Here is a 12298-nt window from a genome sequence, read left to right as displayed (position 1 = left end):
AGGGGAGGAGCCAGACGGAGGAGGAACCCAGCACGGCCCAACCTTTAAAAAAATCCAAGACCGGCAAGGGAGATGCGGGCAGAATAGGCCCCACTGCTCCTGGGTTCTCCATTTCCTTGTCTGTCTTCAGATGGCAGCAACCCTGCCCACGCGGGCTGGGCTTAAGGCCTGGAGGTGGTGACCCTGGCTGCCCCTTTCCTGGACCAGGTGAGACAGGAAGCTATTGGAACAGAAAAGGTGAGGGATGGGGCGGCAGGCAGCCAGGTGCATCGCCCCGCTGCATATTGCAGGCGTCAGTGGCACCACTGCAGCCTGAACTCTGGCTTCCAGGTGGACAGGAGGACTGCAGGAGCGAAGGTCAGTTTGCCGAGTCTGAAGCTGGACCCCCCAAAAAACAATCACACAGGGGAAAAAAAAAGCTTTATTGTTCCCTTCAAGGGATTAATGCCAAGGAATGAATGGTCCTCCTGCCCCCAACCCTGAGGGACAGATGGACAACAGTGTAGAACGAGCCGAGGCCCCTCATGGTTGCTCTGGTCTCGGCTGTTTCCATGGTGAGGCTGTTCACTGAGCAGTCCTGGCCCTGGGAAACAGGTACCCGGACCTGGCCAGGGATGCTCAGCTTGCGAGGCTAAGGACCAAACAGTTCATCCCCCGGCCACCAGATGTTCTATAAGGGGCTGGCCCAAGACCAGACATCTCCCCAAGTTCGGATGCAAGGAAGGTGGGAAGAGAGCTGCAGGCTTGGGAGTCGGCGAGATCTGGGGCCCCTGACTGGAGTTTCTCCTGCTGAGTCAGGGAGAGGGGGCCGGGAGGACCCAATCGGATCTGACGAGACGGAGGCGGCCATGGCAGGTCCCCGCTGGGGACTACTTGTCAATGAGCCCTCCTTCTTTGAGCTTGAAGTAGAAGAACTTCTCCAGGGCACTGGCACAGCGACAATATTCACTGTCTGGGGGATTGTACTCCCGGCAGTTGGCGATGACCCGCTGCAGGTCAGCTACAAAGAGCTTCCGGGTCACATAGTAGCGACTGCGCAACCGTTCTGTCATGGTCTTCAGGTCTGGGTCACAATGGAGAAGGCACATGACTTTAAGAGGTGAGGGGATATAACTGGGGCTGCCCACCGTGGTGGGTATCTGACTCAGCCCAGACAGGAGTAGATTGGGGGCACACGCTGGACAAGTGAGTACAAGGGTCCTCACCAATGGGGAAGCGGATAACCTCGTAGTAGTCAGGAGCCTCTGACTTCTTCACAGGTTCCATGAACGGCCAGGCACTGGGGTGTGACTAGAGAGAACAGATGAGCTGAGGACAAGCCCAGTGTTCACCACCCAACTGGAGACTGCCACCCACATCAGCTACCAACAAGAAGACCGTGGCCTCCCACCTTGATCTGAGCCAGCAGGTTTTTGAGGGTCGTATACAGTTGGTCAGGGTCCTTAAGCTCCTTGCTGGAAATGAGAGAGACCAAGTCTGAGGTCTGGGCCCTGCCCTCCCTACCCCCATTCCTGTGTTCATCCCTCTTGCCAACCACTTACCCCTTCTCCTTTCCCATTGGCTTCCAGCCTGTCTCTCCTGCAAAGGAGAAGAAAACATCCCTCAGAATGCCTGCCTGTGCCCTGAGAATGCCCTCCTGCCCCTTCAGCCAAGGCCCCTGCTCACGGATGCCTGGGACGCTCTCCACAGGGATCTGCCTTACTCCCTCTTTGAAGCAGCTGAGTCCAGGGTAGACCTTGCGGATCTGTGCCTGTTTGCGCTCAATCAACTTCTTGATGATCTGAGGAAGCAAGGGTCTGAGGGGGCCACCTCAGGCCCAGTCACCCCCAAGACCATGGTCAATAAATGGTGACATTCACTTTTGCCTTTTCCTAAGAGGCAGGCAGGAACCTAAGACCTGGTCTGTCTCTACCACACACATACAAACACATACTGCATTGTGTCTGTACACTAACTCCCCTGTGCACACCCACGGAATCCCTATGGAGACACATGTGCACCTCTTTCTGTTTCTTGATGATGTGGGACAGCTCTGTGTAGGGGATACGGGGGTTCAGCTCACACTCCATCAGCGTCGCCCCCTCGTAGTCCTTGATGTAGCCCAGATAGCGGCTCTTGGGCACCTTGATATCCTTGGAGAAGCCCTAGATGAGTGGAGAGTAAGGCCCAATCCATCAGCAAGGACTCGCCAATGTTCATAGCCACTTCTCCAGGAGTAACTGAGAGACAGCGTGAAGCGTGTCTCTTCTTACGTCTCTGGACATCAGGGGAGCAGTGCGAGAGCTCCACCTGCCCCTGCAAAGGCCGCAGGCTGGCAGCTCCTCACCTCCTGCAATCCCCAGAAGGCCCTTCCAATCCCCACCTTGTTCTTCACTGGGTGGCAACAGGTAGGAAGAAGACAGGAAGGGGTGTGCCCTTCCTCACCAGTGCCAGGTGCAATAGGGGACCAAAGGGGACTGACTCTACTACTGGATGCTGTGCACACAAATCAGGGCCCCAGGAGGCAGGTATGCTGAGGCCAAGGCTCACCTGCTTTTTGAAGTAGCCGATGGCATATTCGTCAGCATAGGTGAGAAAGTAGAGGATGCTGTGCTTGATGTGGTACTCTTTGAGGTGGTTCATGAGGTGGGTGCCGTAGCCCTGTGGGGCAGAGAGGACAGGTGAGCAGCAGGGGATCAGAGTTTATGGAGAGAAAGCCGAGGATTTGTAGGTGCGTGCTCAGGGCCAGATTCAGCACTTGATTCTTCAAAGACTCATCTGACAGTTAGCCCATGACTAGGTATTAAAGGCCCCATTTCACAGGAAAAACCACACCAAATAAAACCTTGAAAGCCAGCTACAAAAAGAACAGTCTGAGGTCAGTGGACCACGGACACAGCAAACTGGGCTCCAACCCAATGCAGCCGGCAGCCCCGCACCTTGGGTTTTAGAATGAAGGGGAAAAACAGAAAGGGGTCACAGAGGCCCATTCATGTCGGAACCATACAATGTACACAAAACAGGAGAAGAAAAAGCCCAAAAATAAACTGTGAAAAAAGCCAGAAACTGGGACTATCAAGTCCTCAAGGTCTGGAAGTCTTCCTGTGAAGAAACCAAGGTTCCCTTTAAAAGTGTTGTTGCCTTAGGGTGAGCTCAGTTACTAGAATGCTTGCTCACAGTGTACAGAGACCTGGGTTCAGTCCCTGGCAATGGATAAAACCTGGTGTGGCGGTGCACACCTGTAACCCCAGCAATCTGGAGGCAGGGAGAAGTGGACCACAAGTCTCCTGAATTACACCGTGTGCTTAAGGTTGGACTTGGCTACATGAGCCCCTCTCGGAAACAAAAAGGTTAACATAAAATATTAATTGTTAATATTGACAACTTAATAAAGGTTAACATAAGAATAGTAATTGTTGGGTTGAAGAGATGCCTCAGTGGTTAAGAGCACTGACTGAACTGGAGATCCTGAGTTCAAATCCGAGCAACCACATGGTGGCTCACAACCATCTATAATGGGGTCTGACGCCCTCTTCTGGAGTGTCTGAAGACAGCCACAGTGTACTTACATATAATAAATAAATAAATAAATCTTAAAAAAAACTAATTATTGGGAGCAGAATTCAGTGGCAGAGCATTTGTCTAGTGTGCACAGGGCCCTGCGCTCCACCCCAACATCAGAAAAGAAAAAAAAAAGAAATCATTGCTGATCTGGGTACTTTTTCTCATTTGTTTGTTCGAGACAGGGTTTCTCTGTGTAGCCCTAGCTGTCCTGGAACTCACTCTGTAGACCAGGCTGGCCTCAAACTCAGAGAGATCCCCATCTCTGCCTCTTGAGTGATTAAAGGCATGCACCACTACTGCCAGTGTTTTCTCAATGATCAGTTATCAAGAGAAAGCCGCCCCCCTGTGGGAGTATGTGGAAATGTCTGGTGGATACAAGAAGGGCTGGGATACAGATATCCTGCCACTTTGGCTGGTTTGGTCTTTCAAGGCAGGTGGTAGGACGGGGTCGTGGTGAGGGGCACCGTGCTTACCTTGACCTGCTCATTTGAGGTGACAGCACAGAAGACGATTTCCGTGAAGCCCTGAGTGGGAAACATGCGGAAACAAATCCCACCGATGACCCGCCCATCCTTGATCAGGGCCAGGGTCTTATGCTTCCTAAGAGAGAGAGGACATGTTATGGAAGTCACCTGTCCTCTCCTTGCTTCCCAGGTCCCTCCGCCCTGAAAGAGGGAAGTGTCATCAGGGATAAGAACGGAGGGAAGGGGGTCCTGGGGAGCCTTGGAATTAGGAGAGTGCCCAAGGTAGTGGGACGCAGTCAAGCTACCCTCGGGCTGGGGTTCCCAGGGACTCACGGGTCAAAGACAAGGCGGGCGATATATTCCTTGGGCATGCGAGGCAGCTGGTGGGAGAAGACATTCTGCAGCCCCACAAGCCAGAGCAGCACCCGCCGATTGGCCTTGGGGGTCAGGGAGTTGCCGATGACGTGGAACTCGATGATCCCTCGCCGTTCCTCCAGGCGAGCCGTTTCATCTCGAGCTGCGTTAGCTGAAAGCAGGCTCGTCTAGGCAGAAGGCAGGTGGTAAGACAGGGCCTCGGGGGCGTGGGAATCCCTCCCCCCACCTGGGCTGCCTACCTCAGGCCCCAGCATGGCGGCAGGGTCCGTGATGGTCAGCATCACCTCGTTGACTAGCTCCATGGGAATGTCACCCATCACTCGGAGCCGCTTGGCGTCCTCCAGGGTCAGGTTCTCAGGAAGCTTCCTCTTCTCTCCTGCTGGGGAGGGGGACAAGGTCACCCTGGGATAGCAGGGAATGTGGAGGGGAAGGGTGACCCTGGACCAGCAGTCAGAGGTCAAGAACCCACCTGGCATGGGCTCAGCCCCCGTGGAATCTAGGGTCAGGGAGCTGTTGCTGCCTCCGCCCATGGAAGGACTGAAGATGGGGGTGCTGGGAACAACTGTTGCACTGACTGTGGCTGCCAGAGAGAAGACATCAAGGATGGGGAGCGGAGGGCGTGGCCCAGAGAGCACGGTGCAGCCTTCAGAAGCATCCAGACCCTCTCGGCTATCTGTGCCCCAAGGTATCTTCCCATTGCTACCAGACCCCACCAGTTATCCCAGAGGCAGCAGGCCGGGGTGGCCAAGCAGACCTGTGGAGCTATTGTGCCACTTACCTGGCCGGGGCACCAGCTGTGTCCCCTCCGAAGGTGGCATGGTGAAGCCCGACTCCCAGATGGGAGAATTTGCCCCGTAGATCTCTTCCTCAAGCATGGACAGGAACCTGCAGGGAGGGTACAACTGTCCCACGACTCCAGCCTTCAATTAGGAGTTGCCTGGGCCAGACCCCATAGGGACGAGCGGCCAGACGGACAGACCCTGTTCTCAGTGGGTGGGAGGAGATGGCAGCTCCTGCTGTCTGGGAAGACTTAGTATGTTGAGTGGGGATCAGGTCCCCTCCTGCTCAAGATAAGACACAACCAGGAGAGAGATGAGAGACCCAATTTTGTCAAGATGTATGGCGAAGGAGAACGGGTCTGAGCTGATGCCATCCTATGCTGTGTGGCCAGGCAGGGGCACCCAGTCACCTGAATTGCCTTAGTCCCTTCTCTATCGAGTTGGTGTAGAGTGACCCAATCTTGCCACCGCTTACTGCCACATGCTTGTTCCCAGATTCAAATGGGGAAAAGATGTGGCACAACAGAGAAAGGACGAGTGCAGCGCAGATGGGTGACCGCTTCACCTCAAAAGTAAACTCTGACCTCTTGGAGCACTGTGGTAGGAGGGGCTCTGAGGCTGTATCCAGGTGCCCATAGGAAACTATTAGTAACAATCTATCTATCGGGGTTGAAAGGGGGTAGCGTTAGCTTGGGCCATGTACCTGCCATCCCCAGCCTAGCACATACTAGCAAGTAGCTTCTGGGCCATGGGCAAATCTGCCAGGTAGACACCCAGATCCCAGAAGGCCCATGGAGGGAGAGGAGGGACCAATCCAGGAAGCCTTCCTGGAAAAAAGGGGACAACAGCAAGGACATGAATTTGGGGCAAAATCCCAATAGGCCAGACCGAGCCTTACTTGGGGAAGTGAGTGAGGATGAGGGTCCTCTTCTCAGGCACCAGTTTGTCCTTCTCCACCCGAAATTTTTCCAGTAGCTGCCGGCGGGTGACAGTGAAAATGGACCGCAGAAGGCTTCGGCCAAACACGTGGGTGGTCTCGTATCGGGGGAGGCTGTCGCAGCTCTGGGGCACGTGGCAGTAACAGAGCCATCTGGGGGAGGTGGACCTGCAGGTGAGGGTGGGGACCACCGGACTTGGCTATACACGCCTCCCCTGTGAGGCCCTGCCTGGGCTTACCTGGTATAATTGACCTTGTAGGTAGCGACATCCTCAGACTGGGATCGCTGCCGGAATTGAGCGGGTGTCTCCAGCTTCCAGTAGTTAAGGCAGAGCAGGAACATCTTTGAGAGCTCAAACATTGTCTGCCGCTCTCGGGGGGCCAGGTGACTAAATTTGTACTGCACAAAGTTCAGTACACCCTGAGGAGTAAGGAGGGGACAAAATCAAGAGGAGGTGTGAACAGTCCCTCTCAAATAGGAGGGACTCTGGGAAGAGAACCTCCAACCCTTCCTCCACGTCCACACCCACTCCGAGGTCAGAAAACACCAAGTCCCTTCTCTCCTGTTCTCAGCCTGACTCGAAGTAAAACAGACTCCCCACCCTCTTAAGTTGCCCTTAATCCTGCTTCATGCCCGTCCTACCTGCTCAATGTTAGGTTTCTCAAACGGGGGGCTGCCGAGGGATCCCTCCACCACTGGCCGTGTCATCTGCAGTATGCATTTCCGCAGGAGCTGTAAGGAAGAGGGTTGGGGAGAAAGGGGGGTGGTGGAGTTTAGAAAACAAGCTCCTCAACACAGACCAAAGTGTCACCATCTAATTTACTCTCCGAAAGCTCACCTTGAAGAGGTAGAAATAGACCTGTTTGGTGTCTGTGTCCTCTTCCTTGTGAACAGACATGAACAGATTTTCTACATCTACTACCATTCCCAAGAGCCGGTTAATCTCATCCTCTGACACATTCTCCAGGTGGGATACGTGGTCCGCTGCAAGACGGTTACATTAGGGTTGGGAAGAATAGAAGAGCCCCACGGAGCTTGATTCCTGTTCTTCCTAACTAGCGGAGACACACCTTTGAATCTCCAGTTCTTGACAGACAGGGAGACCCAGTGTTCTCAGTTCTCCCATCAGCCCTTGGTAGCTCCCTGCTTCTTCTGGAAAGGCAGATTTCCTTTCTTCCTTCCATGGGACATTCACATTTATTCCCTACCCAGTTTTTCCTTAGAAAGTCTTCTGGTTTCTCTAAGAAGCTTTGTGGTACTTATGTCACCCTGTTCAAACACGACCTGGCTCCTGCCCTCTGTCCCAGCTCCAAAGATGGTGCCTGCCTTACCCAAGGGGTGCTCACAGCTACGGCACAACTCGCTCAGGTTGGCAGCAGGCTGCTGAAGATCCATGCGGGGTGCAGTGGGGGGCTTGGGGTTTTTCCAGCCATTACACTTGCAGGTTTCATTGGCCTGGAGGCAGAAGGGGAAGGATCAGTCCCCTGATGCGGTACCCCAAGCGCAGGAGCGGCTCTATGGCTAGAGCTTCGCCCCCATTCCCACCCGAGCCCTTGGATGCCCCAAGCCCCGCCCCTTTTGCCCTAGGCCCCGCCCCCACCTTGCAAGCTGAGAAGACCCCTAGTTTCTCAAGCTTCTTGGCACGCGGCAGCCCCCGGACTTGCGCCTTCCTCTGGCTAGCGCGCTGCTGTTGGCTCAGGCCAGGTCGAGCCGGATCCCCCCCACTTCCTACCCCGGCCCCCCCAGTCCCTGTGCTCCCGGCTGGGGCTGCAGCTGGGGCAGGAGCTGGCGCCGGAGTAGGAGCCGGGGTGGGGGCTGAAGCCGGACTGGGCGCAGGAGTCGAAGTTGGGGCAGGGGCCGGGGACTGAAGGGGCCGGGGCTGCGCTGCCGGGGCCGGGTTTGGGGCCTGGGAAGGTTCCGCCATGGCCTCCCCCGCAGCGGAGCGGCGCCGCGCTCCCAGCCCTAGGGCCGCATGGGCAACCGGCGCACAGTGCGCAGGCGTCGCTGCCCCGGCGCACGATGGGAGTCGTAGTCTTCCTTTGCCGCTTCCCATCCTTTGGCCTTCCAGACTTTTCTTTTTTCTTGGTTCCTATCAAATGTCGTTTGATTGAGCATCCTACGTTGACCACTACTTCATTCTAATCTTTTTTAAGCCATCCGGGATAGTGACAATTACTATCCTCTTGGGGACAAGAGGCACCCCAGAACACTGGCAGTCTGGAGGATTTGTGGATTCTGCCCTTTTAATGTCCATAGGTGGAAGAACAGGCCTGGACCAGGGGTTGACTCCCACATTACAAAAGCCTGCCCCATTGTGGCTGCGGACTAAGGCTTGCAGCTACAAGAGATGAAATGTAACATTAATCCTACATTTGTACTGTGGTGTTCACACATATGAATTAACTTTGACAATCAGCTTTTTCTGTACCTAGGTTGCTGTTAAACAGAAACGGTTTTATTTTCAAAAGAACAAAGAGACATAGTTGTGGGCCATGCTGCCGATGTTCGTGCCTGGGCATTCGTGTGTGTGTGTGTGTGTGTGTGTGTGTGTGTGTGTGTGTGTGTGCGCGCGCGCGCGTGTTGGGATTGGGTAGGAGACAAGAGGCAGGGAGATGGGGGGAGGTTAAGAGAGGGCACAGAGAACTAAAGAACCACAGAGACAGCACCTGCCCCAAGCTGCAGATATGGAGGGTAGGGAGTGGTCCCCACTTATGGCTTGCTTAGCTAGCCTTAAAGCTGGAGTGAAGATTCCTGACCTCATTCCCTTTCATTCTTTCTGTCTCTATCTTTTTCCCTGCCTACCCCTTACCCCTTAGTGCGGGGGGTGGGGGGAGAGAAGCCAAAGAAATATCCAGTTTTTTCCCCAATGTATTAGTTCAGGACTGTGAAAGGTCAAGGAGCGCTAGTTCTTCCTGGAAGATCAGGAATCAGGAAGGCCCCCTCTTTTAGCTCAGTCCAGGGAACAATTTTCCCTGCCCAGGCCCGATTTTTAAGAGGGCAGGGTAGGGTAGGGCAGAACAAGCCAGACCTCTTCAACCCCGTTGCTCAATCCCCTCAGGAATGGAGTTGTAATCCCGCACATTCAGGTGATCAGTTCCTTCACAGCCTCTGCCCTCTGATGTGAGAGAAGGACTCAGGGAGAAAGAAGCTGGTCCTGGACAAAAGCAACACCGCTTCCAACAAAGACAGACAGAGCGGGCTTGCGCGTTTGCCCCTCTGGATGGGGAAGAGTGGACTGGCCCTTTCTTTTCGCACCCGCGCCGGAGGGGGGTTGGGGAGCCCTCGCGCCCTCGGGCAGCAGTTGCACTCTCGGATGCAGCGGGTAGGGAGCAGTTTCTCCACCGGGCAGCGCGAACCCGGGGAAAACCGGGTGGCTTCCCGATGTCCCAGCGTGGCCCTTGCTGAACGAAATCAAGTGGCCACACTACCAGTGAAGCTGCTCAGGGATGAACTGGCAGCGGGGCAGGGCAATAGCTGTGAGGAACCGAGTTTCCAGGTGAAGGTGGATGCCCAAGGTTTCGCTCCGGAGGACTTGGTGGTGCGGATAGACGGCCAGAGCCTGACGGTGACCGGCCAGCGGCATCAGGAGTCGAATGACCCGAGCAGGGGCCGCTACCGCATGGAGCAGAGTGTGCACCGACAAATGCAGATCCCGTCGACCTTAGATCCTGCAGCCATGACCTGCAGCCTGACCCCCTCTGGCCATCTGTGGCTCAGGGGACAAAACAAGAACCTACCTGTACCCCCTGAAGCCCAAACAGGCCAGGCCCCGAGAGTCAAGAAGGGAGGAAGCTCTAAGGGTTCCAAGAAATCCTAATGTATTAAACAACAGAGGTGAGCAGCAGCCTTAAAGTCCCTCAGCGTTCTTCCTGAAGAGTTGGAAACAAGTGGCTACCTCTCCTTGAAACCCAAACAGGCCAGGCCCTGAGACTCAGGAGGGGAGGCCCTAGGCGCTCCAACCTACCCTAATGTATTAAACCGAGGTGTGCAACAGCCTTGAAGTCCCTCTGCTTTTTTCCTGAGGGTGAATAAAGGGTTGGAGTTGTAGGGGGTGGAGGGCAAGGGGAAGGATTGGAGCTGTGTGTGTGTGTGGGGGGGGGGGTGAAAGGTTAGAGCTGTGTGTGTGTGGGGAGGGGGGTGAAGGGTTGGAGCTGTGTGTTTGGGGGGTGAAGGGTTGGAGCTGTGTGTGTGTGTGGGGTGAAGGGTTGGAGCTGTGTGTGTGTGGGGGGGGTGAAAGGTTAGAGCTGTGTGTGTGTGTGGGGTGAAGGGTTGGAGCTGTGTGTGTGTGGGGGGGGTGAAAGGTTAGAGCTGTGTGTATGTGTGGGGGGGTGAAGGGTTGGAGTTGTGTGTGGGGGGGGTGAAAGGTTAGAGCTGTGTGTGTGGGGGGGGTGAAGGGTTGGAGCTGTGTGTGTGGGGGTGTGAAGGGTTGGGAGCTGTGTGTGTGGGGAAGGTGAAGGGTTGGAGCTGTGTCTGGGAGTGAGGGGTGAAGAGTTGAAGCTGTGTGTGTGGGGTGAAGGGTTGGAGCTGTGTGTATGTGTGTGTGGGGGGGGTGAAGGGTTGAAGCTGTGTTTGGGGGGGTGAAGGGTTGGAGCTCTGTGTGTGGAGGGGTGAAGGGTTGAAGCTGTGTATGTGGGGGGGTGAAGGGTTGGAGCTGTGTGTATGGGGAGGTGAAGAGTTGAAGCTGTGTGTGTGTGGGGGGGTGAAGGGTTGGAGCTGTGTGTATGTGTGTGTGTGGGGGGTGAAGGGTTGAAGCTGTGTATGTGGGGGGGTGAAGGGTTGAAGCTGTGTTTGGGGGGGTGAAGGGTTGGAGCTCTGTGTGTGGAGGGGTGAAGGGTTGAAGCTGTGTATGTGGGGGGGTGAAGGGTTGGAGCTGTGTGTATGGGGAGGTGAAGAGTTGAAGCTGTGTGTGTGTGGGGGGGTGAAGGGTTGGAGCTGTGTGTATGTGTGTGTGTGTGGGGTGAAGGGTTGAAGCTGTGTATGTGGGGGGGTGAAGGGTTGAAGCTGTGTGTGTGGGGGGGTAAAGGGTTGGAGCTCTGTGTGTGGAGGGGTGAAGGGTTGAAGCTGTGTATGTGGGGGGGTGAAGGGTTGAAGCTGTGTGTGTGGGGGGGTAAAGGGTTGGAGCTCTGTGTGTGGAGGGGTGAAGGGTTGAAGCTGTGTGTATGGGGAGGTGAAGAGTTGAAGCTGTGTGTGTGGGGGGGGGTGAAGGGTTGGAGCTGTAGGGGTGGAGGGCAATGGGTTGGAGCTGTAGAGAGGGGTGGCCAGGGGAGGCATCTCTAGGTGGTAATTAAGTACACCAATAACCAAGTTTCTGGCGCTGAAATAAACTGGAGGTGTGTATGGATTTAGCAGATAGCAACAGCTCCAGCAGGGAGCAGCAGAGAGCTGGGACAGCCTAGCTGTTGCCAGTGTTCAGTCAGCACCTGGCCCAGGGTGTCATGAAGGCAGTGATGGGCTGTAGCGCTGGCCTTATGACCAGTCCTCAGTGTTCCTCGTCAGGGAGAGGACAAAAAGATGGGTCTGAGTCCTAATGCAGTCTATCAATAAACCTTCCCAGGTCACTTCAGACGCCAACAATCTTCAAATACAGGCTGCATCCTTTAATGTAAGCTGGGAGGATCCAGGTGTCAGCCCTGGGTCAGTCCTATCCTCCTCCACCATCACAACTGCCAACAGCTGGGCCTCTTTCTTTTGGTTACCACGACCACCAGCATCCTCTCTCACACAGGAGTAGAGCCATTTAATCAGACTGGATGATTCATTTTAAATTAACTTCAGGAAAAACAGAGAGGATATGTATGGCCTGATAAACTGCCAGAGAAAGACGAGGAAGACAAGTGTGAGGTCGATCGATCGGCTGACTATATTGACAAGATACTGATTGGTTACATGTTGAAGAAAACATACAATACAAAATACAGAAAAAGTTGGTTCCATCCCTCCCACTGCCCCCCCTTACCCACCCACCCCCAAATACTCATCATCGTGATTTGGTCAGAACAGGGCTCAGAGCCAGAGGTCAGGGTGACCGAGGGTGGAGGCATCCTGGGCCATGGGTGTGCAGCTGTCACAAATGATGCTTAAGGAATGCTGCGGTTTCTCTCCCAGCTAGGAGTCAGATGGGGAGGGGGCTGCAGCCTGATTGGCAGCCAGAGCTGCCTGTCCCTTCCCTAGCCCAGGGCCTGCCCACTGCCCCAGCCTA

The 12298-nt window shown here is 55.0% G+C and overlaps 2 protein-coding genes and 1 long non-coding RNA gene across 4 annotated transcripts; 2 read left to right on the top strand and 1 right to left on the bottom strand.

Moving 5' to 3' along the window:
• The first annotated feature begins 11 nt into the window (after positions 1 to 11).
• Positions 12 to 1858, top strand: LOC127693627 (uncharacterized). The gene is made up of 3 exons (XR_007979729.1): positions 12 to 207; positions 1260 to 1481; positions 1569 to 1858. It is a non-coding gene; the product is annotated as an uncharacterized LOC127693627 (long non-coding RNA).
• Positions 404 to 8075, bottom strand: Kat2a (lysine acetyltransferase 2A). 2 transcript variants are annotated; one of them, XM_052194616.1, is made up of 18 exons: positions 7700 to 8075; positions 7431 to 7554; positions 6938 to 7083; positions 6742 to 6831; positions 6338 to 6519; positions 6060 to 6251; positions 5161 to 5267; positions 4852 to 4962; positions 4622 to 4761; positions 4341 to 4549; positions 4017 to 4143; positions 2530 to 2640; positions 2001 to 2144; positions 1666 to 1780; positions 1542 to 1578; positions 1391 to 1454; positions 1206 to 1290; positions 404 to 1063 (listed from the first exon to the last, which is right to left on the bottom strand). In XM_052194616.1, the coding sequence occupies exons 1-18, from the start codon at positions 8021 to 8023 to the stop codon at positions 870 to 872; spliced, it is 2502 nt and encodes an 833-aa protein (XP_052050576.1). In that variant the 5' UTR covers positions 8024 to 8075; the 3' UTR covers positions 404 to 869. The 2 variants fall into 2 exon arrangements, with proteins under 2 accessions (XP_052050576.1, XP_052050577.1); XM_052194617.1 differs by having other exon boundaries at positions 4622 to 4758.
• A 1277-nt stretch (positions 8076 to 9352) lies between these two features.
• Hspb9 (heat shock protein family B (small) member 9) lies at positions 9353 to 9916 on the top strand. The gene has a single exon (XM_052194695.1). The coding sequence runs from the start codon at positions 9413 to 9415 to the stop codon at positions 9914 to 9916; it is 504 nt and encodes a 167-aa protein (XP_052050655.1). The 5' UTR covers positions 9353 to 9412.
• Positions 9917 to 12298: the final 2382 nt, after the last annotated feature.

This window comes from Apodemus sylvaticus, chromosome 10 (genome assembly GCF_947179515.1).
Source record: "Apodemus sylvaticus chromosome 10, mApoSyl1.1, whole genome shotgun sequence".
Taxonomy (NCBI): Eukaryota; Metazoa; Chordata; class Mammalia; order Rodentia; family Muridae; genus Apodemus; species Apodemus sylvaticus.
This window is presented reverse-complemented; position numbering and strand designations above follow the sequence as displayed.

Bases quoted from the DNA above. Each gene is read 5' to 3' on its own strand.
- Kat2a (XM_052194616.1), bottom strand. From the start codon at position 8,023: ATGGCGGAACCTTCCCAGGCCCCAAACCCGGCCCCGGCAGCGCAGCCC. The intron at 6,252-6,337 runs GTAAGCCCAGGC...CACCTCCCCCAG, and splicing joins TACAAGGTCAATTATACCAG to ATGGCTCTGTTACTGCCACG. The intron at 5,268-6,059 runs GTAAGGCTCGGT...CCCTCCCTGCAG, and splicing joins ATCCTCACTCACTTCCCCAA to GTTCCTGTCCATGCTTGAGG.
- Hspb9 (XM_052194695.1), top strand. From the start codon at position 9,413: ATGCAGCGGGTAGGGAGCAGTTTCTCCACCGGGCAGCGCGAACCCGGG.